Raw genomic sequence first — 25,906 nt, 5'->3', positions numbered from 1 at the left:
GGGTTTTGGGGGTTTATAGGGGATTTATAGGGTTTATAGGGGATATATGGGGCATTTATAGGGGTTTAAAAGGGATTTATGGGGTGTCTGGGGAATGGGCACCACCATCCACGCTCAGCTCGACGTCAGGGGTGGGTGTTTATTGGGGTTTATATGGGATTTATGGGGATTTAAACAGGATTTATGGGGGTTTATAGGGGATTTATGGGGTTTATAGGGGATTTATGGGGGATTTATTGGGGTTTTGGGGGGTTTTATGGGGGTTTATAGGGGTTTAAAGGGGTGTCTGTGTCATGGGCACCGCCATCCATGCCCAGCTCGACGTCAGGGGTGGGTGTTTATAGGGGATTTATAGGGGATTTATGGGGTTTATGTGGGATTTATGGGGGTTTATAGGGGATTTATGGGGAATTTATGGGGTTTATAAGGGATTTATGGGGGTTTATATGGGGTTTATAGGAGATTTAAGGGGTGTTTGTGTCATGGGCACGGCCATCCACGCCCAGCTCGATGTCAGGGGTGGGTGTTTATTGGGGTTTATAGGGTTTTGGGGGTTTATAGGGGATTTATGGGGGTTTATGAGGTGTTTGTGTCATGGGCACCGCCATCCACGCCCAGCTGGATGTCAGGGGTGCGTTTTTGGGGGAATTTAGGGGGTTTTGGGGGGACTTATGGGGTTTATAGGGGTTTATAAGGGATTTATGGGGGTTTATAGGGGATTTATGGGGTGTCTGTGTCATGGGCACCGCCATCCACGCCCAGCTCGATGTCAGGGGTGGGTGTTTATTGGGGTTTTGGGGGGTTTATAGGGATTTATGGGGTTTAAACAGGATTTATGGGGGTTTAAAGGGGTTTTGGGGGGTTTATAGGGGATTTATGGGGATTTATGGGGGTTTATAGGGGATTTATGGGGTTTATAGGGGATTTATGGGGTTTATAGGGGATTTATGGGGGTTTATGGGGGTTTAAAAGGGATTTATAGGGGATTTATGGGGGTTTATAGGGGTTTATGGGGTGTCTGTGTCATGGGCACCGCCATCCACGCCCAGCTCGACGTCAGGGGTGGGTTTTTATTGGGGTTTTGGGGGGTTTAAACGGGATTTATTGGGGTTTATAGGGGATTTATGGGGTTTATATGGGGTTTAAAGGGGATTTATGTGGTTTATAAGGGATTTATAGGGAATTTATGAGGTTTATAGGGGACTTATAGGGGATTTATGGAGGTTTACAGAGGATTTATGGGGGTTTATGGGGGATTTATGGGGGTTTTTTGGTCCGATGTGCTGTTTTGGGATATTTTTGGGTCCGATCTGGTATTTTGGGATATTTTTGGGTCTGATGTGGTGGTTTTGGGTCTGATGTGGTGTTTTTTGGGGTCCCACGTGCTGTTTTGGGATATTTTGGGGTCCCACGTGCTGTTTTTGGGGTCCCACGTGCTGTTTTGGGACATTTTTGGGTGCAATGTGCTGTTTTTGGGGTCCCACGTGCTGTTTTTGGGGTCTGATGTGATATTTTGGGATATTTTGGGGTCCGACCCCGTTATTTTGGGATATTTTGGGGTCCCACGTGCTGGTTTTGGGTCTGATTTGGGTTTTTGGGATATTTTGGGCTCTGATTTGGGATATTTTGGGCTCTGATTTGGGTTTTTGGGATATTTTGGGCTCTGATTTGGGATATTTTGGGCTCTGATTTGGGATATTTTGGGCTCTGATTTGGGGTTTTTGGGATATTTTGGGGTCTGATTTGGGATATTTTGGGGTCTGATTTGGGTTTTTGGGATATTTTGGGGTCTGATTTGGGTTTTTGGGATATTTTGGGCTCTGATGTGGTGTTTTTGGGCTCTGATTTGGGTTTTTGGGATATTTTGGGCTCTGATTTGGGATATTTTGGGCTCTGATTTGGGATATTTTGGGCTCTGATTTGGGTTTTTGGGATATTTTGGGCTCTGTTTTGGGATATTTTGGGCTCTGATTTGGGTTTTTCGGATATTTTGGGGTCTGATTTGGGTTTTTGGGATATTTTAGGCTCTGATTTGGGTTTTTGGGATATTTTGGGCTCTGATTTGGGATATTTTGGGCTCTGATTTGGGTTTTTGGGATATTTTGGGGTCTGATTTGGGATATTTTGGGGTCTGATTTGGGTTTTTGGGATATTTTTGGGCCCAAACTCGGATATTTTGGGATATTTTGGGCTCTGATTTGGGATATTTTGGGTCTGATTTGGGTTTTGGGGTGTCGCAGGGCAGCAGAGGATGAAACTCTATGAACTGATCGTCAGCGGCTCCTACACCCCCCAGACCGTCCCCACGGGCAGCGGCAAAAACAGCGCAGAGAGCCCCGACACGGTGAGATTTTGGGGGAAATTCGGGGGGTTTGGGGCGATTTTGGGGAGTTTCAGGGGGCTGGGGGGCTGGGGGGACACGGTGAGGGGGGGGGATTTGGGGGGCTAGGGGGGTTTGGGGGTTTTGGGGGTTTGGGGGGGTTTGGGGGGACACGGTGAGAGTGCAGGGGGGGTTTCGGGGGGCTGGGGGGAATAGGGGGGTTGGGGGGGCACGGGGGGACCCGGGGGACACGGTGAGATTTCGGGGGGCTGGAAGGCTTTGGGGGAGAATTGGGGGGATTTCGGGGGGTCTGGGGGGGTTTCGGGGGGTTTGGGGGGGATTTAGGGGGGTTTGGGGAGGATTTGGGGAGAATTGGGGGAGAATTGGGGAGGATTTGGGGACATTGGGGGGGTTTGGGGGAGTCTGGAGGCGATTTTGGGGGGTCTGGGGGAAATTGGGGGGGGATTTGGGGGGGATATGGATGGGATTTAGGGGGAAATTGGGGGGGTCTGGGGGGGATTTTGGGGGGGATTTGGGGGGGATTTAGGGGGAAATTGGGGGGGTTTGAGGGGATATAGGGGAAATTTGGGGAGAATTGGGGAGGATTTGGGGGGATATAGGGGAAATTTGGGGGGATTTGGGGGGAAATTGGGGAGGTCTGGGGGGATTTTGTTGTTTTTGGGGTTCCTGGGGGGGAATTTGAGGAAATTTTGGGATGCCTGGGGTGTTTCAGGGTTCCTGGGGGGGGATTTCGGGGTGATTTTGGGTAATTTTGGGGCACCTGATGTGACTTTTGGGTAATTTTGGGGTGCCTGATGCGATTTTTGGGGTGATTTTGGTTGATTTTGGGTTCCTGGATGTGATTTTGGGGTGATTTTGGGTAATTTTGGGGTGATTTGGGGTAATTTTGGGGTGATTTGGGGTAATTTTGGGGTGATTTGGGGTAATTTTGGGGTGCCTGATGCGGTTTTTGGGGTGATTTGGGGTAATTTTGGGGTGATTTTGGTTAATTTTGGGGTGATTTTGGGTAATTTTGGGGCACCTGATGTGACTTTTGGGTAATTTTGGGGTGCCTGATGCGATTTTTGGGGTGATTTTGGTTGATTTTGGGTTCCTGGATGTGATTTTGGAGTGATTTTGGGTAATTTTGGGGTGATTTTGGTTAATTTTGGGGTGCCCGATGCGATTTTTGGGTAATTTTGAGTAATTTTGGTTAATTTTGGTAATTAATTTCGGGGTGCCTGATGTGATTTTGGGTTGATTTTGGTTAATTTTGGTTAATTTTGGTAATTAATTTCGGGGTCCCCCCCCCAGCCGCCCCCCCCGGCCGACCCCCCCCGGCGCCGCCCCTCGGCCGAGGGCCCCTTCGCCCCTCCCCCACCCCCGGGGGGCAGCGCGACCCCCCAGGACGGGGGTGGGGGAGGGGCCGGGGGGGGCTTCGGGCCCTTCGCCCCTCCCCCACCGCCACCCCCCTTCGGGGCCTTCGCCGACGGGAGCCCCTCCCCCTACGGCAGCAGGTGAGGCGGATTTTGGGGTCTTTTGGGGGATTTTGGGGATTTTTGGGATTTTGGGGGGGTTTGGGGGGATTTTGGGGGGTTTTGGGGGGGATTTGGGGGGAATTGGGGGGATTTGGGGGGAATTCGGGGGGATTTTGGGGGGATTTTTGGGATTTTGGGGGGAATTTGGGGGGAATTGGGGGGGAATTGAGGGTTTTGGGGGGGGTTTTGGGTTTTGGGGGGATTCGGGATTTTGGGGGGGATTTTGGATTTTTTGGGGAATTTCCCAGATATTTTTTTGAATTTCTCTGATTTTCGGGGGGATTCACCAGATTTTTTGGGGTTTTTTTCCAATTTTTTCTGGTGGGATTTCCCCTGTTTCTTGTGGGGTTTCCCAGATTTTTTGGGGGGGATTTTCCCAATTTTTTGTGGGGCTTTTTTCTCGATTTTTAGGGGGATTTCCCTCATTTATTAGGGGGATTTCCCTGATTTTTTTGCGTGGGATTTTCCCGATTTTTGGAGGGATTTCCCCCATTTTTTGAGAACTTTCTCAATTTTTTATGGGATTTGCCCAATTTTTTTTTTTTTTTTTGAAATTTCCCTTATTTTTTGGGGTGGATTTCCCCGAATTTTTGGGGATGGATTTCCCCAGTTTTTTTGGGGTGGATTTCCCCAGTTTTTTTGGGTTGGATTTCCCCAATTTTTGGGGTTGATTTCCCCAATTTTTGGTGGGATTTCCCCAATTTTTGGGGTTGAATTTCCCCAATTTTTGGGGTTGATTTTCCCAATTTTTGGGGTGGAATATCCCCAATTTTTGGGTGTAGATTTCCCCAATTTTTGGGGTTGATTTCCCCAATTTTTGGGTGTAGATTTCCCCAATTTTTGGGGTTGATTTCCCCAATTTTTGGGGGGAATTTCCCCCATTTTCGGTGGGGAGTTTCCCCAATTTTGGGGTTGATTTCCCCAATTTTTGGGGTGGATTTCCCCAATTTTTGGGACGGGGGTTCCCCAATTTTGGGGTTTGATTTTCCCAGTTTTTTGGGGTGGAATTTCCCCAATTTTTGGGGTTGATTTCCCCAATTTTTGGGGTCTCACTGACGCCCCTCCCCCTCTCCCCTTCCAGGCTCCCCTTCCCCCCGGACCCCTTCCCCTCCCCCCGCCGCCCCCCGGAGGGGGGTGGGGGAGTCCCGGGGGGCTCCTTCCCCTCCCGCCGCGCCCCTCCCCCACCCCCACCCCCTCCCCCACCCCCTCCCCCCTCGGGGGGCTCCTTCCTGCCCTTCCCCCCCCCTCCCCCCACCCCCTCCCTGCCTCCCCCTTCTTCCCCTCCCCCGCCCTCCCCCTTCTTCCCCTCCCCCCGGGGGGGCTCCCCCTGCCCCGCCCCCGCCCGGGGGGGGTCCCCGGCCCCCGAGGGGACCCCCGAGAGTGTCCCCTTCGCCCCCCACCCCAGCCTGGACTCGCGCATTGAGGCGCTGCTGAAGGAGCAGCGCTCCCACTTCTTCCCCGCCCCCGCCCCCCACGAGGAGGAGGAGGAGGGTGGGGGAGGGGCGGGGGAGGGGGAGGAAGGCCCCCCCACCCCCACCCCCCCCAAACCCCCCCGCACCCCGCCCAGCCCCCCCCCCCGCCGGTGGGGAGGGGGAGGGGCCCGGGGAGCCCCCCCAGGAGGGGCCCGGGGGGGTCCCCGAAGAGCCCCCGGAGCCCCCCCGGGGTGGGGGAGGGGAGGGAGGAGCCCCCCCGAGCCCCCGACCCAACGGGCAGGAGAGGGTGAGTGGGGAAGGGGGCTCGGGGGGGGTTTGGGGGGGGTTGGGGGGGTTTGGGGGAGATTTGGGGGGGATTTGGGGAAATTTGGGGGGGTTTGGGGAGGCTTGGGGGGTTTTGGGGAAATTTTGGAGGAGTTTGGGGGAATTTGAGAGGGTTTTGGGGAAATTTGGGGGGGATTTTGGGGGGATTTGGGGGGTTTTGGGGGGATTTGGGCGGTTTTGGGGAGGATTCGGGGGGTTTGGGGAAATTTTGGGGGGGTTTGAGGGGTTTTTGGGGAGGTTTGGGGGCGGTTTGGGGGGATTTTGGGGGGGTTTGGGGGATTTGGGGGGATTTTGGGGGAGGATTCGGGGGGTTTGGGTGGATTTGGAAGGATTTGAGGGGGCTTGGGGGGGTTTTGGGGGGATTTTGGGGGAGGATTCAGGGGGTTTGGGGGGTTTTAGGGACGCTTGGGGGGGTTTTGGGGAAATTTGGGGGGGTTTGGGGAGGCTTGGAGGGGATTTTGGGGAGGATTTGGGGGGTTTGGGGAAATTTGGGGGGAATTTGGGGGGTTTTGGGGAGGCTTGGGGGGGTTTTGGGGGGTTTTGGGGAGGCTTGGGGGGATTTTGGGGGGATTTTGGGGGGGTTTGGAGAGGTTTCGGGGAGCATTTGGGACAATTTGGGGGGACTTGGGACAATTTGGGGGGTTTGGGGAGGAGTTGGGGGGGTTTGGGGGGGATATGGGGGGATTTGGGGAGGTTTTGGGGAAAGTTGGGGGGCTTTAGGGAGGCTTGGGGGAGGATTTGGGGGGTTTTCAGGGGATTCAGAAGGATTTGGGGGGTTTTGGGGAAATTTCGGGGGGTTTGGGGAAATTTTGGGGGATTTGGGGGGATTTGGGGAGGCTTGGGGGAGGTTTGGGGGGGTTTGGGGGGGGTTTTTGGGGGGTTTTGGGGAGGCTTGGGGGGGATTTGGGGGGTTTTAGGGGGATTTTGGGGGATTTGGGGAGGCTTGGGGGAGGATTCGGGGGCTTTTGGGGGGATTTGAGAGGGTTTGGGGAAATTTGGGGGGGATTTGGGGGTTTTAGGGGGGATTTTGAGGGGTTTTGGGGAGGCTTGGGGGGTTTGCGGGGAGGATTTGGGGGGTTCTGGGGGGGTTTGGAAGGATTTGAGGGGGTTTGGGGAAATTTTAGGGGGCTTTGGGGAGGCTTGGGGGGGTTTGGGGAGGTTTTGGGGGCAGTTCGGAAGGATTTGGGGAGGCTTGGGGAAATTTTGGGGAGATTTGAGGGGGTTTTGGGGAAATTTGGGGGGATTTAGGAGGCTTTGGGGAGGCTTTGGGGAGACTTGGGGGAGGATTTGGGGGGTTCTGGGGGGATTTGAGGGGGTTTGGGGAGGTTTTGGGGGGAATTGAGGGGGTTTTGGTGTGATTTGGGGTGGTTTGGGTGGTTTTTTGGGGTTTTTTTGGGGTGATTTGGGCCATTTTCAGGTCAATGTAGCCCATTTTGGGGTGGTTTGGGCCATTTTGGGGTTGATTTGGGCCGTTTTTTGCAGTTTTTTGGGGTGATTCGGGCTGGTTTGGGGTGATTTGGGCCATTTTTGGGGTGATTTTTCCCATTTTGGGGTCATTCGGGCCGTTTTTGGGTTGATTTGTGTGGTTTTTTGCAGTTTTTTGGGGTGATTTGGGCTGTTTTTTGGGGTTATTTGGGCTGTTTTTTGGGGTTTTTTGGGGTAATTTGGTCTGTTTTGGGGTAACCTCCCATCTGGGGGTGCCCCCAGCCCCATTTCACCCCATTTTCCCCCCATTTTCAGACCTCCTCGGGGGAGGACATGGAAATCTCCTCCGACGACAACAGCGATGCCCCCCACGCCCCTCCCCCACTGCCGCCCTCCCCCTTCCCGGAGCCCCCTCCCCCTCCCCCCTCCTTCCCGCCCCCTCCCCCCCCCCAGCCCCTGATGGCCGTGCCCCTCCCCCCTCCCCCCCCGCGCCCCCTCCCCGATTTCGGGGGGTCCCCCCCGGCGCTGTTGGAGCTTTTGGGGCGTCCGGGGGGGCGCTGGGGGGGGGTCCCCACCCCCCTCCCGCTGCTGAGCCGCCTCCGCGCCCCCAAATCCGCCTTTGGGGGAGGGGGGGGAGGGGGGGGGCGCCCCCTTCGCCCCTCCCCCACCGCCCCACTTCGCCCCTCCCCCGCCCCCCCGCTTCCCGCCCCCTCCCCCGCCCTTCGAGCCCCCCACGGCCGAGGAGAGACCCCCGGGGACGGACCCCCCGGCGCCCCCCGCGCCCCCCGAGCCCCCCGGGCCCGTGGAGGGGGTCCTGGCGGCGCTGGTGCAGGAGATGAAGGCCACGATGCAGCGCGACCTCAACCGGAAAATGGTGGAGAACGTGGCCTTCCGCGCCTTCGACGCGTGGTGGGAGCGCAAGGAGGAGCAGCTCAAGGTGGGGCACAAAGCTGAGCCAAATCTGGGCAAATATGACCCAAAATCAGCCCAAAATCTGAGCAAAATCAGCCCAAAATCTGACCCAAATCTGAGCAAAATCTGACCCAAATCTGGGCAAAATCTGAGTAAAACCAGCCCAAAATCAGCCCAAAATCTGACCCAAATCTGAGCAAAACCAGCCCAAAATCTGAGCAAAATCTGACCCAAATCTGGGCAAATATGACCCAAAATCAGCCCAAAATCTGAGCAAAATCAGCCCAAAGTCTGACCAAAATCTGACCCAAATCTGACCCAAATCTTCGACGCGTGGTGGGAGCGCAAGGAGGAGCAGCTCAAGGTGGGCAAAAAGCTGACCCGAATCGGGGCAAATATGACCCAAAATCTGCTTTAAAATCTGAGCAAAACCAGCCCCAAATCAGCCCAAAATCTGGGCAAAATCAGCCCAAAATCTGACCCAAATCTGAGCAAAATCGGAACAAAATCTGACCCAAATCTTCGACGCGTGGTGGGAGCGCAAGGAGGAGCAGCTCAAGGTGGGGTCAAAAGATGGGCAAAATCTGGGCAAATATGACCCAAAATCAGCCCAAAATCTGAGCAAAATCTGAGCAAAATCAGCCCAAAGTCTGACCAAAATCTGACCCAAAATCTGACCCAAATCTTCGACGCGTGGTGGGAGGGCAAGGAGGAGCAGCTCAAGGTGGGCACAAAAGATGGGCAAAATCTCACCCAAATCTGGGCAAAATCAGCCCAAAATCTGGGCAAAATCTGAGTAAAACCAGCCCAAACTCTGACCCAAATCTGGGCAAAATCAGCCCAAGATCTGCTTTAAAATCTGACCCAAATCCGAGCAAAATCGGAGCCAAATCTGAGCAAAACCTGAGCAAAACCAGCCCAAAATCTGAGCAAAATCAGCCCAAAATCTGAGCAAAATCAGCCCAAAATCTGAGCAAAATCTGCTTTAAAATCTGAGCAAAACCAGCCCAAACTCTGACCCAAATCTGAGCAAAATCTGACCCAAATCTGACCCAAACCAGCCCAAAATCTGCTTTAAAATCTGACCAAAACCTGGCCCAAAATCTGACCAAAACCAGCCCAAAATCTGCTTTAAAACCTGTCCCTGAACCTGACCCAAAATCTGACCCAAATCTGACTCAAAATCTGACCAAAATCTGACCCAAATCTGACCCAAAATCTGAGCAAAATCTGAGCAAAATCTGACCCAAATCTTCGACGCGTGGTGGGAGCGCAAGGAGGAGCAGCTCAAGGTGGGGCACAAAGCTGAGCAAAATCTGACCCAAATCTGACCCAAAATCTGAGCAAAATCTGACCAAAACCAGCCCAAAATCTGACCCAAAATCTGACCAAAACCAGCCCAAAATCTGACCCAAAATCTGAGCAAAATCTGACCCAAATCTGACCAAAATCTGACCAAAACTGCCCTAAAATCTGCTTTGGAACCTGACCCAAAATCTGACCCAAAATCTGACCAAAACTGCCCTAAAATCTGCTGCGGAACCAGCCCAAAATCTGACCAAAACCAGCCCAAAATCTGACCAAAACCAGCCCAAAATCTGACCAAAACCAGCCCAAAATGTGCTTTAAAATCTGACCAAAAACCAGCCCAAAATCTGACCAAAACCAGCCCAAAATCTGCTGTGGAACCTGACCCAAATCTGACCCAAAATCTGACCAAAACCAGCCCAAAATCTGCTTTAAAATCTGACCAAAAACCAGCCCAAAACCTGCTTTAAAACCAGCCCCTGAACCTGACCCAAAATCTGACCCAAACCCCCCATTTTCCCCCCAAACCCCCCGTTTTTCCCCCAACCCCCCCATTTTCCCCCCGATTTTACCCCCCTGACCCCCCCATTTTGCCCCCCTGAGCCCGCTGTTGCCCCCCTGACCCCAATTTTTGCCCCCCTGACCCCCCAGTTTCGCCCCCTGACCCCCCAATTTTCGCCCCCAGCCCTTCCAGTCGGGCCGGGGCCGTGAGGAGGCCCCGAGGCCGAAGGAGCCGCCCCCCGCCCTCCTCTCCCTCTCCCTCGTGGACTGGGCCCGGGGAGGGGGCGCGGGGCTGCGGGGCGCCCTCCGGCTGCCCTCCTTCAAGGTGCCCGTTTGGGGGGTCCTGGGGGGGTCTGGGGGGGGTTTGGGGGGGATTTGGGGGGGATTTGGGGGGTCTTGGAGGGGATTTTGGGGGGTCCTGGGGGGGTCTGGGGGGTCTTGGAGGGGATTTTGGGGGGTCCTGGAGGGGATTTTGGGGGGTTTGGGTGGGATCTGGGGGTCTTGGAGGGGATTTTGGGGACTTTTGGGGGTCTTGGAGGGGATGGGGGGTCCTGGGCGGGTTTGGGGGGGTTCTGGAGGGGATTTGGCGGTCTTGGGGGGGGATTTGGGGGTCCTGGGGGGGATTTGGGGTGCTGGGTGTCCCTTTTTGGGGAGGGTCTGGGGGGTTTCGGGGTTCTTTTTTCTCCCTTTTTTCATTTTTTTCTCGTTTTTCCCCATTTTTCCCCCGTTTCCCGCAGGTGAAGCGGAAAGAGCCGTCGGAGCTGAACGAGGGGGGGGAGGAGAAGCGCCCCCGACCCCCCACCCCCCCCGAGGAGGATGAGGATGGTGAGACCCCCTCCTCAAAACCCCCAAAAAACCGCTAAAAAAACCCCAAAAAACCCTTTAGATACCCCCAAAAACCCAAAAAACACCCCAAAAAACACCCCAAAAAACACCCCAAAAAACCCCAAAAACCCCTTTAGATACCCCCTAAAAACCCCAAAAACCCCAACCCCCCCCAAAAACACCCCAAAACCCCCTTTAGATACCCCCTAAAAACCCCAAAACCCCAACCCCCCTCAAAAACACTCCAAAAAACACCCCAAACCCCCCAAAACCCCCTTTAGATATGCCCTAAAAACCCCAAAAAACCCCAAAAAAACACCCCAAACCCCCCAAAAAACTGCTAAAAAACCCCAAAAACACTTTAGATACGCCCTAAAAACCCCAAAAACCCCAAACCCTCCTCAAAAAAACCCCAAAAACCCCAACCCCCCAAAAAAAACACCCCAAAAAAACCCCCAAAAAACACCCCAAGACCTGCTAATAAACCTCAGAAATCCCCCAAGAAACCACACAAAAAAAAACGCCAAAAAAAAATCCCTAAATAGCCAAAAACTACCCTAAAAATCCTCTAAAAAACCAAGAAAAAATCCCCCTAAAAAACTCCAAAAAAACCCTAAAAATCCTCTAAAAAACCAAGAAAAAATCCCCCTAAAAAATCTCAAAAAAAACCCTAAAAATCCTCCAAGAAACCCCAAAAAATCCTCCAAAAAACCGCAAAAAATCCTCCTAAAAACCCAAAAACCCCCTGAAAAAACCCGCAAAAAATCCGCAAAAACCCCAAAAAACCCACAAAAAATCCCCCGAACCACCCCAAAAAAAAACCCAAAAAACCCCAAAAACCCCAAAATCGCCCGAATTCGCCCCAAAGCAGAGAAGGAGCCGCCGCGCGCCGCGGAGGGCCCCGGAAAGCGCCGGAAACTGTTCCGGTTGGACAGCGAAGGGGAAGAGGCGTCCGAAGAGTCCTCCTCGGCCAAGGTGGGACCCCCCCGGATTTTGGGGACCCCCCCCGAATTTTGGGGACCCCCCCCGAATTTTGGGGACCCCCCCCCGAATTTTGGGAACCCCCCCCCGTGTTTTGGGGATGGGTTTTGGGGACCCCCCCCCGTGTTTCGGGGACCCCCCCCGTGTTTTGGGGACCCCTCCCGAATTTTGGGGACCCCCCCCCGATTTTGGGGACCCCCCCCCCGATTTTGGGGACCCTCCCCCCGGATTTTGGGGCCCCCCTGACCCCCCGTGACCCCCAAAGGAGGAAGAGGAGGAGGAGGAGGAGGAGGACGAGGCCGAAGCGCAGAGGAGGAGGAGGAGGAGGAGGAGGAGGAAGGGGGAGGGGCCCCCCCCACCCCCCCGGGGACCCCCCCGGCCCGGCCCGGGTGAAGGTTTGGGGACATTTTCGGGGATTTTGGGACATTTCGGGTCATTTCGGGTCATTTGGGCCATTTGGGACATTTGGGGACATTTGGGACATTTGGGGACATTTGGGGGCATTTGGGGTCATTTGGGGACATTTGGGGGCATTTGGGACCATTTGGGACCATTTTGTGACATTTGGGGTTATTTGGGGACAATTGGGACATTTGGGACATTTTGGGACATTTGGGGTCATTTGGGACCATTTTGGGACATTTGGGGACATTTGGGATATTTGGGGACATTTGGGGACATTTGGGGGTTGGGGACATCGAGGGGACCCCCCCGGCCGGGCCCGGGTGAGGGGTTTGGGGACATTTGGGGACATTTTGGGTCATTTTGGGTCATTTCGAGTCATTTGGGGACATTTGGGGGAATTTGGGGACTTTGGGGGACGTTTTGGGGATATTTTGGGGGTGTTGGGGACATTTTTGGGGGGATTGGGGAGATTTTGGGGTTTGGGGACATTTGGGGACGTTTTGGGGATATTTGGGGTCATTTTGGGACATTTGGGAATATTTGGGGACATTTGGGGGACGTTTTGGGGATATTTTGGGGATATTTGGGGATATTTTGGGGGTGTTGGGGACATTTTTGGGGGGATTTGGGACATTTTTGGGGTTTGGGGTCACTATTGGGGGGCGCAGGGGGGTGACCCCACTGTTGTCACTGCAGAGGAAGAGGAGGAAGAGGAAGAGGAAGAGGAGGAGGAGGAGGAGGAGGAGGAGGAAGAGGCCGAAGGCTCGTCCAAACTGTCGCCGTTCGAGGGGGGAGGGGACAGCAGCTCCTCCTCCCCGCGGCCTTCGTCCTCACCCTCCTCATCCTCATCCTCCTCATCATCATCATCATCCTCATCCTCCGAGGACGAGGCCGAAGAGCCGCCGGAGCCGCCGCGGCCGCCCTCCCCCAAACCGGGTAAGCGCCGCCCCAAATTCCCCAAAATTCGGGGCGAATATCCCAAAATTCGAGGTGGGTATCCCAAATTTCGGGGTGGATCTGTCAAATTTCGGGTTTAATCTCCCAAATTCAGGGTTTAATCTCTCAAATTTTGGGGTGAATCTCCCAAATTTGGGGTGAATATCCCAATTTCGGGGTGAATATCCCAATTTTGGGGTGAATCTCCTAAAATTGGGGTGGATCTCCCAAATTTTGGGGTGAATCTCCCAAATTTTGGGGTGAATCTCCCAAAATTCGGAGTGAATCTCCCAAATTTCGGGGTGGATCTCCCAAAATTTCGGGGTGGATCTCCCAAATTTCGGGGTCGATCTCCCAAATTTGGGGTGAATATCCCAATTTCGGGGTGAATCTCCCAAAATTTCGGGGTGGATCTCCCAAATTTTGGGGTGGATATCCCAAATTTTGGGGTGGATCTCCCAAAATTCGGAGTGAATCTCCCAAATTTCGGGGGTGGATCTCCCAAAATTGGGGGTGAATCTCCCGAATTTCGGGGTGAATCTCCCAAAATTCAGGGTAGATCTCCCAAATTTCGGGGTGAATCTTTCAGGGTGAATCTCCCAAATTTCAGGGTGGATCTCCCTAATTTCGGGGTGGATCTTCCAAAATTCGGGGTGAATATCCCAAATTTCGGGGTGAATATCCCAAAATTCAAGTTAATCTCCAAAATTTTGGGGTGAATCTCTCAAATTTCGGGGTGAATATCCCAATTTCGGGGTGGATCTCCCAAAATTCGGGGTGAATCTCCCAAATTTCAGTGTGGATCTCCCCAAATTTCGGGGTGAATATCCCAAAATTCGGGGTGGATCTCCCAAATTTCGGGGTGAATCTTTCAACTTTTGGGGTGGATCTCCCAAATTTCGGGGTGGATCTCCCAAATTTTGGGGTGAATCTCCCAAATTTTGAGGTGAATCTCCCAAATTTCGGGGTGGATCTCCCAAATTTTGTGGTGAATCTCCCAAATTTTGAGGTGAATCTCCCAAATATTGGGGTGGATCTCCCAAATTTTGGGGTGGATCTCCCAAAATTCGGGGTGAATCTCCCAAATTTCAGTGTGGATCTCCCCAAATTTCGGGGTGAATATCCCAAAATTCGGGATGGATCTCCCAGATTTCAGGGTGAATCTTTCAGGGTGAATATCCCAAATTTCAGCGGTGGATCTCCCAAAATTCAGGGTGAATCTCCCAAAATTCGGGGTGAATCTCCCAAATTTCGGGGTGGATCTCCCCAAATTTCGGGGTGAATATCCCAAATTTCGTGGTGAATATTTCAAATTTCGGGGTGGATCTCCCAAAATTCGGGGTGAATCTCCCAAATTTTGGGGTGAATCTCCCAAAATTCGGGGTGAATCTCCCAAAATTTCGGAGTGAATCTCCCAAATTTTGTGGTGAATCTCCCAAATATTGGGGTGCATCTCCCAAATTTTGGGGTGAATCTCCCAAATTTTCGTGTGAATCTCCCAAAATTCAGGGTGAATCTCCCAAAATTCGGGGTGAATCTCCCAAAATTAGGGGTGAATCTTTCAAATTTCGGGGTGAATCCCCCAAATTGCGGGATCCCCCCTCTGACCCCCCCCTTTCTCTCCCGCAGCCCCTCCCCCACCACCACCACGCCCCTCCTCCCCCATCCCGCTGCTGCCGCCCCCCAAAAAACGCCGAAAGGCCGAAGAGCCGCCCCCCGCCCCCCCACAACCACCCCCCCCGAGCCCCCCGAGCCCCCCGAGCCCCCCCAAACCCCCCACGCTCCTCCCCCGGCGCCGCGAGCCCCCCGCCCGCCCCCCGGCGCCGCCGCCGCGGTTGGTGGCGAACCTCCCGGCCGATCACGCGTCGCTGGTGAAGAGCTGCGCTGACACCAACACCAACACCAACGCCACCGACGGGGGTCCGGCGCGGCGCCCCCCGCCCCGGCGCCCGCCCCGCGCCGCCGCCGAGCACCTCGGGGCCTCCTCGCTGCTGGAGCTGTCCCGCGGCGCGCACAGCGCCCCCCGCAGGAGCCCCCAGCGCGGTGGCGTTGGCGGTGGCGATTTGGCGGTGTTGGCGGCCATCGCCCTCGATGACACCGACACCGACGCGCCGCCGGTGCTGCTGGAGCACAACTACGCCAAAACGCCGCCGGCCGCGCCCGCCGGGCACGCGCCGTGCCTGGAGGAGGTGCTGGAGGCGCCCGAGGAGGTGGTGGCAGAGCTGCCGCCGGTCGGCGGCACCGACAGCGATGTGGCGGTTCCGTCGGCGGTTCCGCCGCGGCGCAAACGGCACCGACCGCCACCACCGTCATCATCATCATCATCATCATCATCATCGAGTGACAGCGACAGCGACAGCGACAGCAGCGAGGGCGGCGCGCGGCGGTGGCTGCGGCCCCGCGGTGGTGGCACCGCGCCGGTGGCGCCGGTGGCCTTCGCGCCGCGCAGCGAGTTCGAGCAGATGACGATCCTGTACGACATCTGGAGCGCCGGGCTGGACGCCGAGGACGCGCGGTTCCTGCGGGTCACCTACGAGCGGCTGCTGCAGCAGGACGGCGCCGCCCATTGGCTCAACGACACCCACTGGGTGCCCCACACCGATATCCTGACGGGGCTGCGGGTGGGGACGCTGGAGTGGGTGTTGGGGACATTGGATTGGGTGTTGTGGATGTTGGAATGGGCGTTGGGGACATTGGGATGGGTATTGGGGACACTGGATTGGGTGTTGGGGACACAAAAATGGGCATTGGGGACACAAGGGTGGCATTGGGGACACCAAGATGGGTGTTGGGGACATTGGAATGGGCGTTGGGGACATTGGGATGGGTGTTGGGGACACATGGATGGGTGTTGGGGACATTGGGATGGATGTTGGGGACATTGAATGGGTGTTGGGGACATTGGATGGGTGCTGGGGACACAAAAATGGGTGTTGGGGACATTGGATGGGCGTTGGGGACATTGGAATGGGCATTGGAGACATTGGGATGGGTGTTGGGGACATTGGATGGGTGTTGGGGACATTGGAATTGGCGTTGGGGACATTTGGATGGTTGTTGGGGACACAGGAATGGGCGTTGAGGACACAGGGATGGGCACTGGGGACACAAGGGTGGCACTGGGGACACCAAGATCAGCGTTGGCGACATTGGGATGGGCATTGGACACATTGGAATGGGTGCTGGGGACACACGGGTGTCATCGGGGACACAAAGATGGGCTTTGGGGACACGGGGATGGGCCCTGGGGACACAAGGGTGGCACTGGGGACATTGGATGGGCTTTGGGGACACAAGGGCGGCACTGGGGACACCCAGATGGGCATTGGGGACACAGGGATGGGTTTTGGGGACACCAAGATGGGTTTTGGGGACATTGGATGGGCACTGGGGACATTTGGATGGTTGTTGAGGACACAGGGATGGGCCCTGGGGACCCAAGGGTGGCATTAAGGACACAGGTACGGGCCCTGGGGCCCCAAGGGTGCCATCGGGGACACATGGACGGGCTCTGGGGCCCCAAGGGTGCCATCGGGGACACATGGACGGGCTCTGGGGCCCCAAGGGTGCCGTGGCTGTCCCGTTGTCCCTTGACGCGCTCACTGACGCGCGCGGGCAGCCCGCGGCGCCGGCGCCGGTGGCCGGAGAGCCGCGAGCACCGGACGGGCAGCGCCCGCAGCGAGGGCTACTACCCCATCAGCCGGCGCGAGAAGGCGCGCTACCTGCGGCCCTGCCCCGCGCCGCGCCCCGACCCCGACGCGCCCGACGCACAGGTGAGCCCCGGGACGTCCCCACGGTGTCCCCGATGTCACCGCAGTGTCCCCACGGTGTCACCGCCCGCAGGGCCCCAACCGCGTCCTGTCGGAGCGCCGCTCGGAGCAGCGGCGGCTGCTCAGCGCCATCGGCGCGGCCGCGCTGCCGGACAGCGACCTGCTCAAGCTCAACCAGCTCAAGGTGGGTCCCGGTGGCGGCTCCGGGGTCGTTCGGTGTCACTGCGGTCACACCGGTGTCACCGGGTGTCCCCGGCACCGGTGACGTGTCCCCGTGTGCCGTCCTCGTGTCCCCCTCATGTCCCCGTGTCCCCCCGTGTCCCCCCGTGTCCCTGTGACCCCCCATGTCCCTGTGTCCGCTGTGCCATCATCACATCCCCGTGTCCCCCTGTGCCACCCCCGTGTCCCCCATCATGTCCCCCATGCCATCCCCGTGTCCCTTTGTCCCTCCGTGCCATCCCCGTGTCCCCCCATGTCCCCCTGTCCCTGTGGGCCACCCCTGTGTCCCCCCGTGTCCCCCCGTGTCCCCCCCGTGCCATCCTCACATCCCCCCGTGACCCCCCGTGCCATCCCTGTGTCCCCCCATGCCATCCCTGTGTCCCCCCGTGTCCCTGTGACCCTCCATGTCCCTGTGACCCCCGTGTCCCCCCGTGTCCCTTTGTCCCCCCCATGTCCCCCTGTGCCATCCCCGTGTGCCATCTCCGTGTCCCCCCGTGTCCCCCCCCATGTCCCTGTGACCCCCGTGTCCCCCCTGTGTCCCTTTGTCCCCATGTGCCACCCCCATGTCCCCGTGTGCCACCCCGTGTCCCCGGTGCCACCCCCGTGTCCCCCCATGTCCCCGTGTCCCCGGTGCCACCCCTTTTGTCCCCATGTCCCCATGTCCCCGGTGCCACCCCCATGTCCCCCCATGTCCCCGTGTCCCCGGTGCCACCCCTGTGTCCCCCCTTTGTCCCCCCAGTTCCGGAAGAAGCGTCTCCGCTTCGGCCGCAGCCGCATCCACGAGTGGGGTCTGTTCGCCATGGAGCCCATCGCGGCCGACGAGATGGTCATCGAGTACGTGGGCCAGAACATCCGCCAGGTGCGTGTCCCATCAGTGTCCCCACGGTGTCCCCGCGGTGTCCCCAGGCCCCCTCAGGTGTCCCCAGGGCCATCGCTGTCCCCACGGTGTCCCCATGGTGTCCCCGGGGCTTTGGGTGACCTCGGGTGACCTTGGGTGGCGTCTGGGTGACCTCAGGTGTCCTTGGGTGTCCTTGGGTGGCCTCTGGGTGGCTTTGGGTGACCTCGGGGTGGCCTGGGGTGTCCTTGGGTGGCCTTGGGTGGCCTCTGGGTGACCTCTGGGTGGCCTCTGGGTGACCTCTGGGTGATCTCGGGTGGCCTCTGGGTGACCTCTGGGTGGATTTGGTTGGCCTTGGGTGGCCTTGGGTGCCCTTGGGTGACCCCGGGTGACCTCGGGTGACATCGGGTGACCCCGGGTGACCCCGGGTGGCCTTGGCTGACCCCGGGTGACCTGGGGTGGCCTCGGTGACGCGGGGCGGGCGCAGGTGGTGGCGGACATGCGGGAGAAGCGCTACGCGCAGGAGGGCATCGGCAGCAGTTACCTGTTCCGCGTGGACCACGACACCATCATCGACGCCACCAAGTGCGGCAACCTGGCGCGCTTCATCAACCACTGCTGCACGGTGAGCGCGGCGCGGGGGGCCGGGGGGCCGGGGGGCACGGGGGGCGTGGGGGGCCGGGGGGTCCTGAGGGGCTCAGGGGGTCCTGGGGGGCTCGGGGGGCTCAGGGGGTCCTGGTGGGCCCCAGGGCTTGGGGGGCTATGGGGGTCCTGGTGGTCCCCAGGGCTTGGGGGTCCTGGTGGTCCCCAGGGCTTGGGGGTCCCACTGACCCCTTTAGTGCTTGGGGGGCTCAGGGGGTCCTGGTTGTCCCCAGGGCTTGGGGGTCTCTGGGGGTCCTGGTTGTCCCCAGGGCTTGGGAGGCTCTGGGGGTCTGCTGGCCCCTTTAGTGCTTGGGGGGCCCACTGACCCCCGGGGCTTGGGGGGCTCTGGGGGTCCTGGTGGTCCCCAGGGCTTGGGGGTCCCACTGACCCCTTTAGTGCTTGGGGGGCTCAGGGGGTCCTGGTGGCCCCCAGGGCTTGGGGGTCTCTGGGGGTCCCGCTGGTCCCCAGGGCTTGGGGGTCCTGCTGACCCACGGTGCTCTGTGGGTCCCCCTGACCCCTCATGCCCTGGGGGTCGCTGTGGGTCCCACTGACCCCAGTACTTGGGGGTCCCCTCACCCCGGTACTTGTGGGTCCCGCTGACCCCGGTGCTTGGGGGTCCCGCTGACCCCGGTGCTTGGGGGTACCACCGACCCCCCCGTACTTGTGGGTCCGCTGACCCCCGGTGCCCCCCAGCCCAACTGCTACGCCAAGGTGATCACCATCGAGGCGCAGAAGAAGATCGTCATCTACTCGAAGCAGCCGATCGGCGTCAACGAGGAGATCACCTACGACTACAAGTTCCCCATCGAGGACACCAAGATCCCGTGCCTGTGCCGCACCGAGAGCTGCCGCGGCACCCTCAACTGACGCGCCGGCGCCGCGCGGGGCCCGCGGCGGGAACGGCGGCGCGGCCGCGGCTCGGGGGCCGAGGGTGACGCGGCGCGGCCGCGGTTGAGTTTTGGCCAACGTGGTTGGGGTTTGGCTGCCACCGTTGGGTTTTGGCCACCATGGTTGGGGTTTGGCCACCAGCGTTGGGTTTTGGCCACCATGGTTGGGTTTTGGCCAACGTGGTTGGGGTTTGGCTGCCACCATTGACATTTGGCCACCATGGTTGGGGTTTGGCCACCACCGTTGGATTTTGGCCGCCACCGTTGACCTTTGGTCACCACTGTTGGATTTTGGCCGCCATGGTTGGGGTTTGGCTGCCACCATTGACCTTCGGCCGCTGTGGTTGACGTTTGGCCACCGCCGTTGGCTTTTGGCTGCCATAGTTGGGGTTTGGCCACCGCCGTTGGCTTTTGGCCACCACCGTTGGGGTTTGGCTGCCACCATTGACCTTTGGTTGCCGTGGTTGACGTTTGGCCACCACAGTTGGGTTTTGGCCACCACCGTTGGGTTTTGGCCACCGCCGTTGGGTTTTGGGCACCACCGTTGGGTTTTGGGCACCGGGATCAGCGTTTGGCCACCGGGAGCCACCACCGACCGGAGGGAGCCGAGAGTCGACCTTTGGCCGCCGCGGCACTGCCGCCCCTCCCCCACCACGATGACATCACCGTGACATCACCGCGACATCGCCGTGACATCATCGCGACGTCGCCGTGACATCATCGCGACGTCACCGCGCCCCTCCCCCCTCCCAAAAAAGGCTTTTTTCTCCCTTTTTTTTGGCTGTTTCTTGTAGAAACTGGGGGCGTGTCTGGGGTGGGGGGGGGATGTGGGGGAGGGGGGGGGGTCTGCCCCTCCCCCCCCGCCCCTCCCCCCACTCTGTAAATACCCCCGGGGGGTGTAAATACCTGTACATGCCCCTCCCCCCTGTACATATGTGGATATGGGGGGGCCCCCGAGCCCCCCCTTTTTATAAAGGGCCACTGAGCTTTGGCACCGCCTCCGTCTCCGTTTTTTGGGGGGCTCTGGGGGGTTTTGGGGGTTTTGGGGTTGGCCTGTGGGACTCTGGGACACGTGTGAGGGATTTTGGGGGATTTAGGGGGTTTTGGGGTTGTCCTGTGGGACTTGTGGGGATTTGTGAAGGATTTTGGGGGGCTCTGAGGGGTTTGGGGGGTTTTGGGGTCAGCCTGTGGGACTCTGGGACATGTGTGAGGGATTTTGGGGGGCTCTGAGGGGTTTTGGGGTGTGAGCTGTGAGGATGAGGAGGGCTCAGAGCAGCCCCAGGTGTGAGCTGTAAGGATGATGAGGGCTCAGAGCAGCCCCAGGTGTGAGCTGTGAGGATGATGAAGGCTCACAGGTGTGAGCTGTGAGGATAATGAAGGCTCACAGGTGCGAGCTGTGAGGATGATGAGGGCTCAGAGCAGCCCCAGGTGTGAGCTGTGAGGATGATGAGGGCTCACAGGTGTGAGCTGTCAGGATGATGAAGGCTCACAGGTGAGAGCTGTGAGGATGATGAGGGCTCACAGGTGTGAGCTGTGAGGATGATGAGGGCTCACAGGTGAGAGCTGTGAGGATGATGAGGAGGGGGCGGCTCCTCCGGGGGCTGATTTAGAGGGAGTTTTTCCTCACATCACTTTTGCACGGAGCTGCTGGAGAAGAGGAGTTTTTGGGGGGCTCCCGGGGCTGTCTCATGGAAGGACGATGGGCACTTCGGAAAGGATTTGGGGGATCATTTGGATTCGTGGAGCTTTGCTCAAAGGAGGAGCCGAGGGACAAACCTTTGTGCCGAGAAGCAGCAGCCAAACAGGTGAGCCGATGTGCCTTTGTAGTGGGGAATTTTCTCTTTTACCTTTTGAATTTCATCATCCTGAGGTTGAAATGAGGGGGGCTGCCCTGTTGTCCCTCCTTTTAAGGGTTTGGATTGAGGTAAAATTCTGCTTTTTGCCATCATTTGAGGCAAACCCCTTCTTTTCTGCTCTTCTGGGGGATGCAATTGAAGGGGAGCCCACATTTCTTTGCCCTCGTTGAAGTGAGAATGTAGTGTTTGTTTTGGTGGGTTTAAGTTAATTAATTAAGTTAATTAGTAAGTTTGGTTTTTTTTATTTGATAATTGCCTTCTTGTTTATTCGATTACAGAGGTTTTATTCATTTGGTTTGTTTAATTGTCATGAATGTTTTATTGTTACCGGTAATTTGGGAGTTATTGTTTATGGTTACATTTATCTTTTGGTGATGTGCTTATTTCCAGCTACTATTTGTATTTTGATGGTTTGAGGCATTATGGATTTATTGAGTTAGGAATAATTTTTTTCGCTGCTAATTTAAGTTTATTTATTTGGGTTTTTGTTTTAGTTTGATGTTTTTGTTGGTTGCTTTTTATTAGTGGGCTATTTTAGGAACTTGTGTATTTATATTGTGGATTTTTTTAGGTAGTTTTTTATTTGGGTACTTATCTTTTTATTGTCTAGTGGTTTAGATTTTTTAATATCGTTTATTACTTTGGTTTTTAAAGTTAACTTAGCAGACTACTGGTTACTCTTGGAGTTAGTGTAGAGGTATGGTTTTCATTTTTAGTAGCTTTCAGGGTCTGTTGTGTGGTTTCAAGTTTAGTAAGCTGGTTGGACTTTTTCTAGTGGGTTTTGTGATTTGTTTTCTATATGTGTTTTGGTTTCTGTGGGCTGTTTTTTATTTTTGTTTCATTTTTGTGATGTGTCTCACTAACAGCTGCTAGTGAAAAGAGTGTAGTGTGGGGGTTTTTTTGCTGGTAGTTGGTTCTGTGGTGGTGTATTTTTAGTTTGTGTTGTTTGTTTTTGGGTTTCTTTTGTTAGAGATTAACGTTCTTATTTTGGGGTTAATTTGTAATTATTTGGAAGGTTTTAGGGTGATTGAGATTTTTGATATGGATGTCCTGTATGATAAGAGTTAATTTATTTGCTTTATGTGGAATTGATGGCGGGGTAGAGGACATTTTTGTATAGAATATGTATTTTAATCATAATATTAAAATAATACCATGGTAAGAGGGGCTGTGTTTTATTGTTTGTGTTTGAGGTGGTTTGGCATTTTCTTTTAGGTTGTGGTTTTTTTTTTTTTTTGATGGCTCATGGAGCCATTCTGACTTTTTTTGATGAAATTGGTGGGAATTTGATGTTTCTTTTGTTATTTTATTTTTAGAAACTGGATTTTTCAGTATGCTTTTTGATTTTGCTGCTTTTTTTTTTGTGGTGTAATAGTATTTTAGAAGAATTTGGATGATTTTTAAAAATATTTTTGTTATGTTTTTCATCGAATGTTGTTGGATTATTACAGAAGATTTTGAGTTTGACTTTTTAAGTTTCATTTGGATGAATCTATGCTAGATGGTAGGACTGTTTTTATTTTTGGGGTAGTTGTATGTAGGTGTGTTGTATGTTTTTCAAGTGAAGGCAAATTGAGGTTTGTATTTAGTTGTTAGAGGAATGGAGGAAAAATACATTGGCAATGTTAACAGTAGTGTGTTATTTTGTGGTTTTTGCTTTTAGTTTGTATTGGAGTTTTAATAAGTTTGGTACAGTAGTGTTTAATGGTGGAGTTATTTAAGGTATGATAGTTTATAGTTAATTCTTATTTATTTTAGATTCGTGTATAGGTTAGAGGAGGTTGTTGAAGGGTGAGTGTATTTTGTAGATGACTTGTAGTGTTTCAGTTTATAGAGCATTTTTTAAATGGGAGTTGAAGTATTTTGACTCGTTTGGTGTTGCTGGTGATACATTGCTGAGGTAGTAGGGGGTATTTGTTGGGTTTTTTAAAAGAAGGTTTATTGTAGATAGTTCTAGAGAGTTGTGGGTTGCCGAATTGTTTTACATTTTCTGGCCTTTTAATACTTATTTAAAATATGTTACAGTTTTTTTGGTTTACTGAAACGCTTGATTTTGAGGAAGTTCCTGTTTAGAACGTATGATTTGTTTTGGCCTAAAAAAAAAATGAAAAAAAAATAAAAATCATTCGATGTTTGGATTTTTTGCAATCAGCTGCCCGATCAGGGCCACTGGGCCAAGAGAACAAATTTGTGCTGCCCTGACAGTCCCAGGGGAGCCCTACAAACTGACATCAGGAACCTGGACTGGTGAGTTTTCTTTCCCAGGGAAAAGAGCCAATGTTTGCGCTCCGAGTCCTGTGGCCCTGAGCCTGCAGCTGAGTGCAAAAAATCCGAACATCGAAGGATAAGTCCCAGACAGGAGCTGCCCCCACCTCATACTTCTGCTGCCCTGAGAGTCCAAAAAGAGCTCTACAAACTGACATCAGGAACCTGGACTGGTGAGTTTTCTTTCCCAGGGAAAAGAGCCGATGTTTGCGCTCCGAGTCCTGTGGCCCTGAGCGGGCAGCTGAGTGCAAAAAATCCGAACATCGAAGGATAAGTCCCAGACAGGATCTGCCCCCACCTCATACTTGTGCTACCCTGACAGTCCCAGGGGAGCCCTACAAACTGACATCAGGAACCTGGACTGGTGAGTTTTTTTTCCCAGGGAAAAGAGCCGATGTTTGCGCTCCGAATCCTGTGGCCCTGAGCCGGCAGCTGACCGCAAAAAATCCGAACATCGAAGGATAAGTCCCAGACAGGAGCTTCCCCCATCCCATACTTGTGCTGCCCTGAGAGTCCAAAAAGAGCCCTACAAACTGACATCAGGAACCTGGACTGGTGAGTTTTCTTTCCCAGGGAAAAGAGCCGATGTTTGGGCTCCGAGTCCTGTGGCCCTGAGCTGGCAGCTGACCGCAAAAAATGCGAACATCGAAGGATAAGTCCCAGACAGGAGCTGCCCCAACCTCATACTTGTGCTGCCCTGACAGTCCCAGGGGAGCCCTACAAACTGACATCAGGAACCTGGAATGGTGAGGTTTTTTTCCCAGGGAAAAGAGCCGATGTTTGCGCTCCAAGTCCTGTGGCCCTGAGCCGGCAGCTGAGTGCAAAAAATCCGAACATCGAAGGATAAGTCCCAGACAGGAGCTGCCCCCACCTCATACTTGTGCTGCCCTGAGAGTCCAAAAAGAGCTCTACAAACTGACATCAGGAACCTGGACTGGTGAGTTTTCTTTCCCAGGGAAAAGAGCCGATGTTTGCGCTCCGAGTCCTGTGGCCCTGAGCGGGCAGCTGACTGCAAAAAATCCGAACATCGAAGGATAAGTCCCAGACAGGAGCTGCCCCCACCTCATACTTGTGCTGCCCTGACAGTCCCAGGGGAGCCCTACAAACTGACATCAGGAACCTGGACTGGTGAGTTTTTTTTCCCAGGGAAAAGAGCCGATGTTTGCGCTCCGAGTCCTGTGGCCCTGAGCCGGCAGCTGAGTGCAAAAAATCGGAACATCGAAGGATAAGTCCCAGACAGGAGCTGCCCCCACCTCATACTTCTGCTGCCCTGACAGTCCCAGGGGAGCCCTACAAACTGACATCAGGAACCTGGACTGGTGAGTTTTCTTTCCCAGGGAAATAGCCGATGTTTGCGCTCCGAGTCCTGTGGCCCTGAGCCGGCAGCTGAGTGCAAAAAATCCGAACATCGAAGGATAAGTCCCAGACAGGAGCTGCCCCCACCTCATACTTGTGTTGCCCTGACAGTCCCAGGGGAGCCCCACAAACTGACATCAGGAACCTGGACTGGTGAGTTTTCTTTCCCAGGGAAAAGAGCCGACGTTTGCGCTCCGAATCCTGTGGCCCTGAGCCGGCAGCTGACCGCAAAAAATCCGAACATCGAAGGATAAGTCCCAGACAGGATCTGCCCCCACCTCATACTTGTGCTACCCTGACAGTCCCAGGGGAGCCCTACAAACTGACATCAGGAACCTGGAATGGTGAGTTTTTTTTCCCAGGGAAAAGAGCTGATGTTTGCGCTCAGAGTCCTGTGGCCCTGAGCCGGCAGCTGACCGCAAAAAATCCGAACATCGAAGGATAAGTCCCAGACAGGAGCTGCCCCCACCTCTTACTTGTGCTGCCCTGAGAGTCCAAAAAGAGCCCTACAAACTGACATCAGGAACCTGGACTGGTGAGTTTTCTTTCCCAGGGAAAAGAGCCGATGTTTGCGCTCCGAGTCCTGTGGCCCTGAGCCGGCAGCTGACCGCAAAAAATCGGAACATCGAAGGATAAGTCCTAGACAGGAGCTGCCCCCACCTCATACTTCTGCTGCCCTGACAGTCCTAGGGGAGCCCTACAAACTGACATCAGGAACCTGGACTGGTGAGTTTTCTTTCCCAGGGAAATAGCCGATGTTTGCGCTCCGAGTCCTGTGGCCCTGAGCCGGCAGCTGACTGCAAAAAATCCGAACATCGAAGGATAAGTCCCAGACAGGAGCTGCCACCACCTCATACTTCTGCTGCCCTGACAGTCCCAGGGGAGCCCTACAAACTGACATCAGGAACCTGGACTGGTGAGTTTTCTTTCCCAGGGAAAAGAGCCGATGTTTGCGCTCCGAATCCTGTGGCCCTGAGCCGGCAGCTGACCGCAAAAAATCCAAACATCGAAGGATAAGTCCCAGACAGGAGCTGCCCCCACCTCATACTTGTGCTGCCCTGAGAGTCCAAAAAGAGCTCTACAAACTGACATCAGGAACCTGGACTGGTGAGTTTTCTTTCCCAGGGAAAAGAGCCGATGTTTGCGCTCCGAGTCCTGTGGCCCTGAG

General features: G+C 55.1%; 1 protein-coding gene across 1 annotated transcript in view; it reads left to right on the top strand.

Moving 5' to 3' along the window:
* The window catches only part of LOC121471140 (histone-lysine N-methyltransferase SETD1A), a gene marked incomplete at its 5' end in the record, with an annotated part of 20,579 nt that extends 327 nt beyond the window's left edge, over positions 1 to 20,252 (top strand). The window contains 15 exons of the mRNA XM_072920694.1: positions 2,241 to 2,344; positions 3,635 to 3,837; positions 4,940 to 5,093; positions 7,669 to 7,977; positions 9,946 to 10,086; positions 10,499 to 10,586; positions 11,455 to 11,561; positions 11,833 to 11,871; positions 12,857 to 12,908; positions 14,538 to 15,509; positions 16,512 to 16,681; positions 16,752 to 16,862; positions 17,637 to 17,756; positions 18,220 to 18,357; positions 19,068 to 20,252. Coding sequence (XP_072776795.1) covers positions 2,241 to 2,344; positions 3,635 to 3,837; positions 4,940 to 5,093; positions 7,669 to 7,977; positions 9,946 to 10,086; positions 10,499 to 10,586; positions 11,455 to 11,561; positions 11,833 to 11,871; positions 12,857 to 12,908; positions 14,538 to 15,509; positions 16,512 to 16,681; positions 16,752 to 16,862; positions 17,637 to 17,756; positions 18,220 to 18,357; positions 19,068 to 19,241 — 2,882 coding nt within the window. The remainder of the gene's footprint in view (positions 1 to 2,240; positions 2,345 to 3,634; positions 3,838 to 4,939; positions 5,094 to 7,668; positions 7,978 to 9,945; positions 10,087 to 10,498; positions 10,587 to 11,454; positions 11,562 to 11,832; positions 11,872 to 12,856; positions 12,909 to 14,537; positions 15,510 to 16,511; positions 16,682 to 16,751; positions 16,863 to 17,636; positions 17,757 to 18,219; positions 18,358 to 19,067) is intronic.
* Positions 20,253 to 25,906: the final 5,654 nt, after the last annotated feature.

The sequence above is a fragment of the Taeniopygia guttata genome, chromosome 33 (genome assembly GCF_048771995.1).
Source record: "Taeniopygia guttata chromosome 33, bTaeGut7.mat, whole genome shotgun sequence".
In the NCBI taxonomy this organism is placed as follows: domain Eukaryota; kingdom Metazoa; phylum Chordata; class Aves; order Passeriformes; family Estrildidae; genus Taeniopygia; species Taeniopygia guttata.
This window is presented reverse-complemented; position numbering and strand designations above follow the sequence as displayed.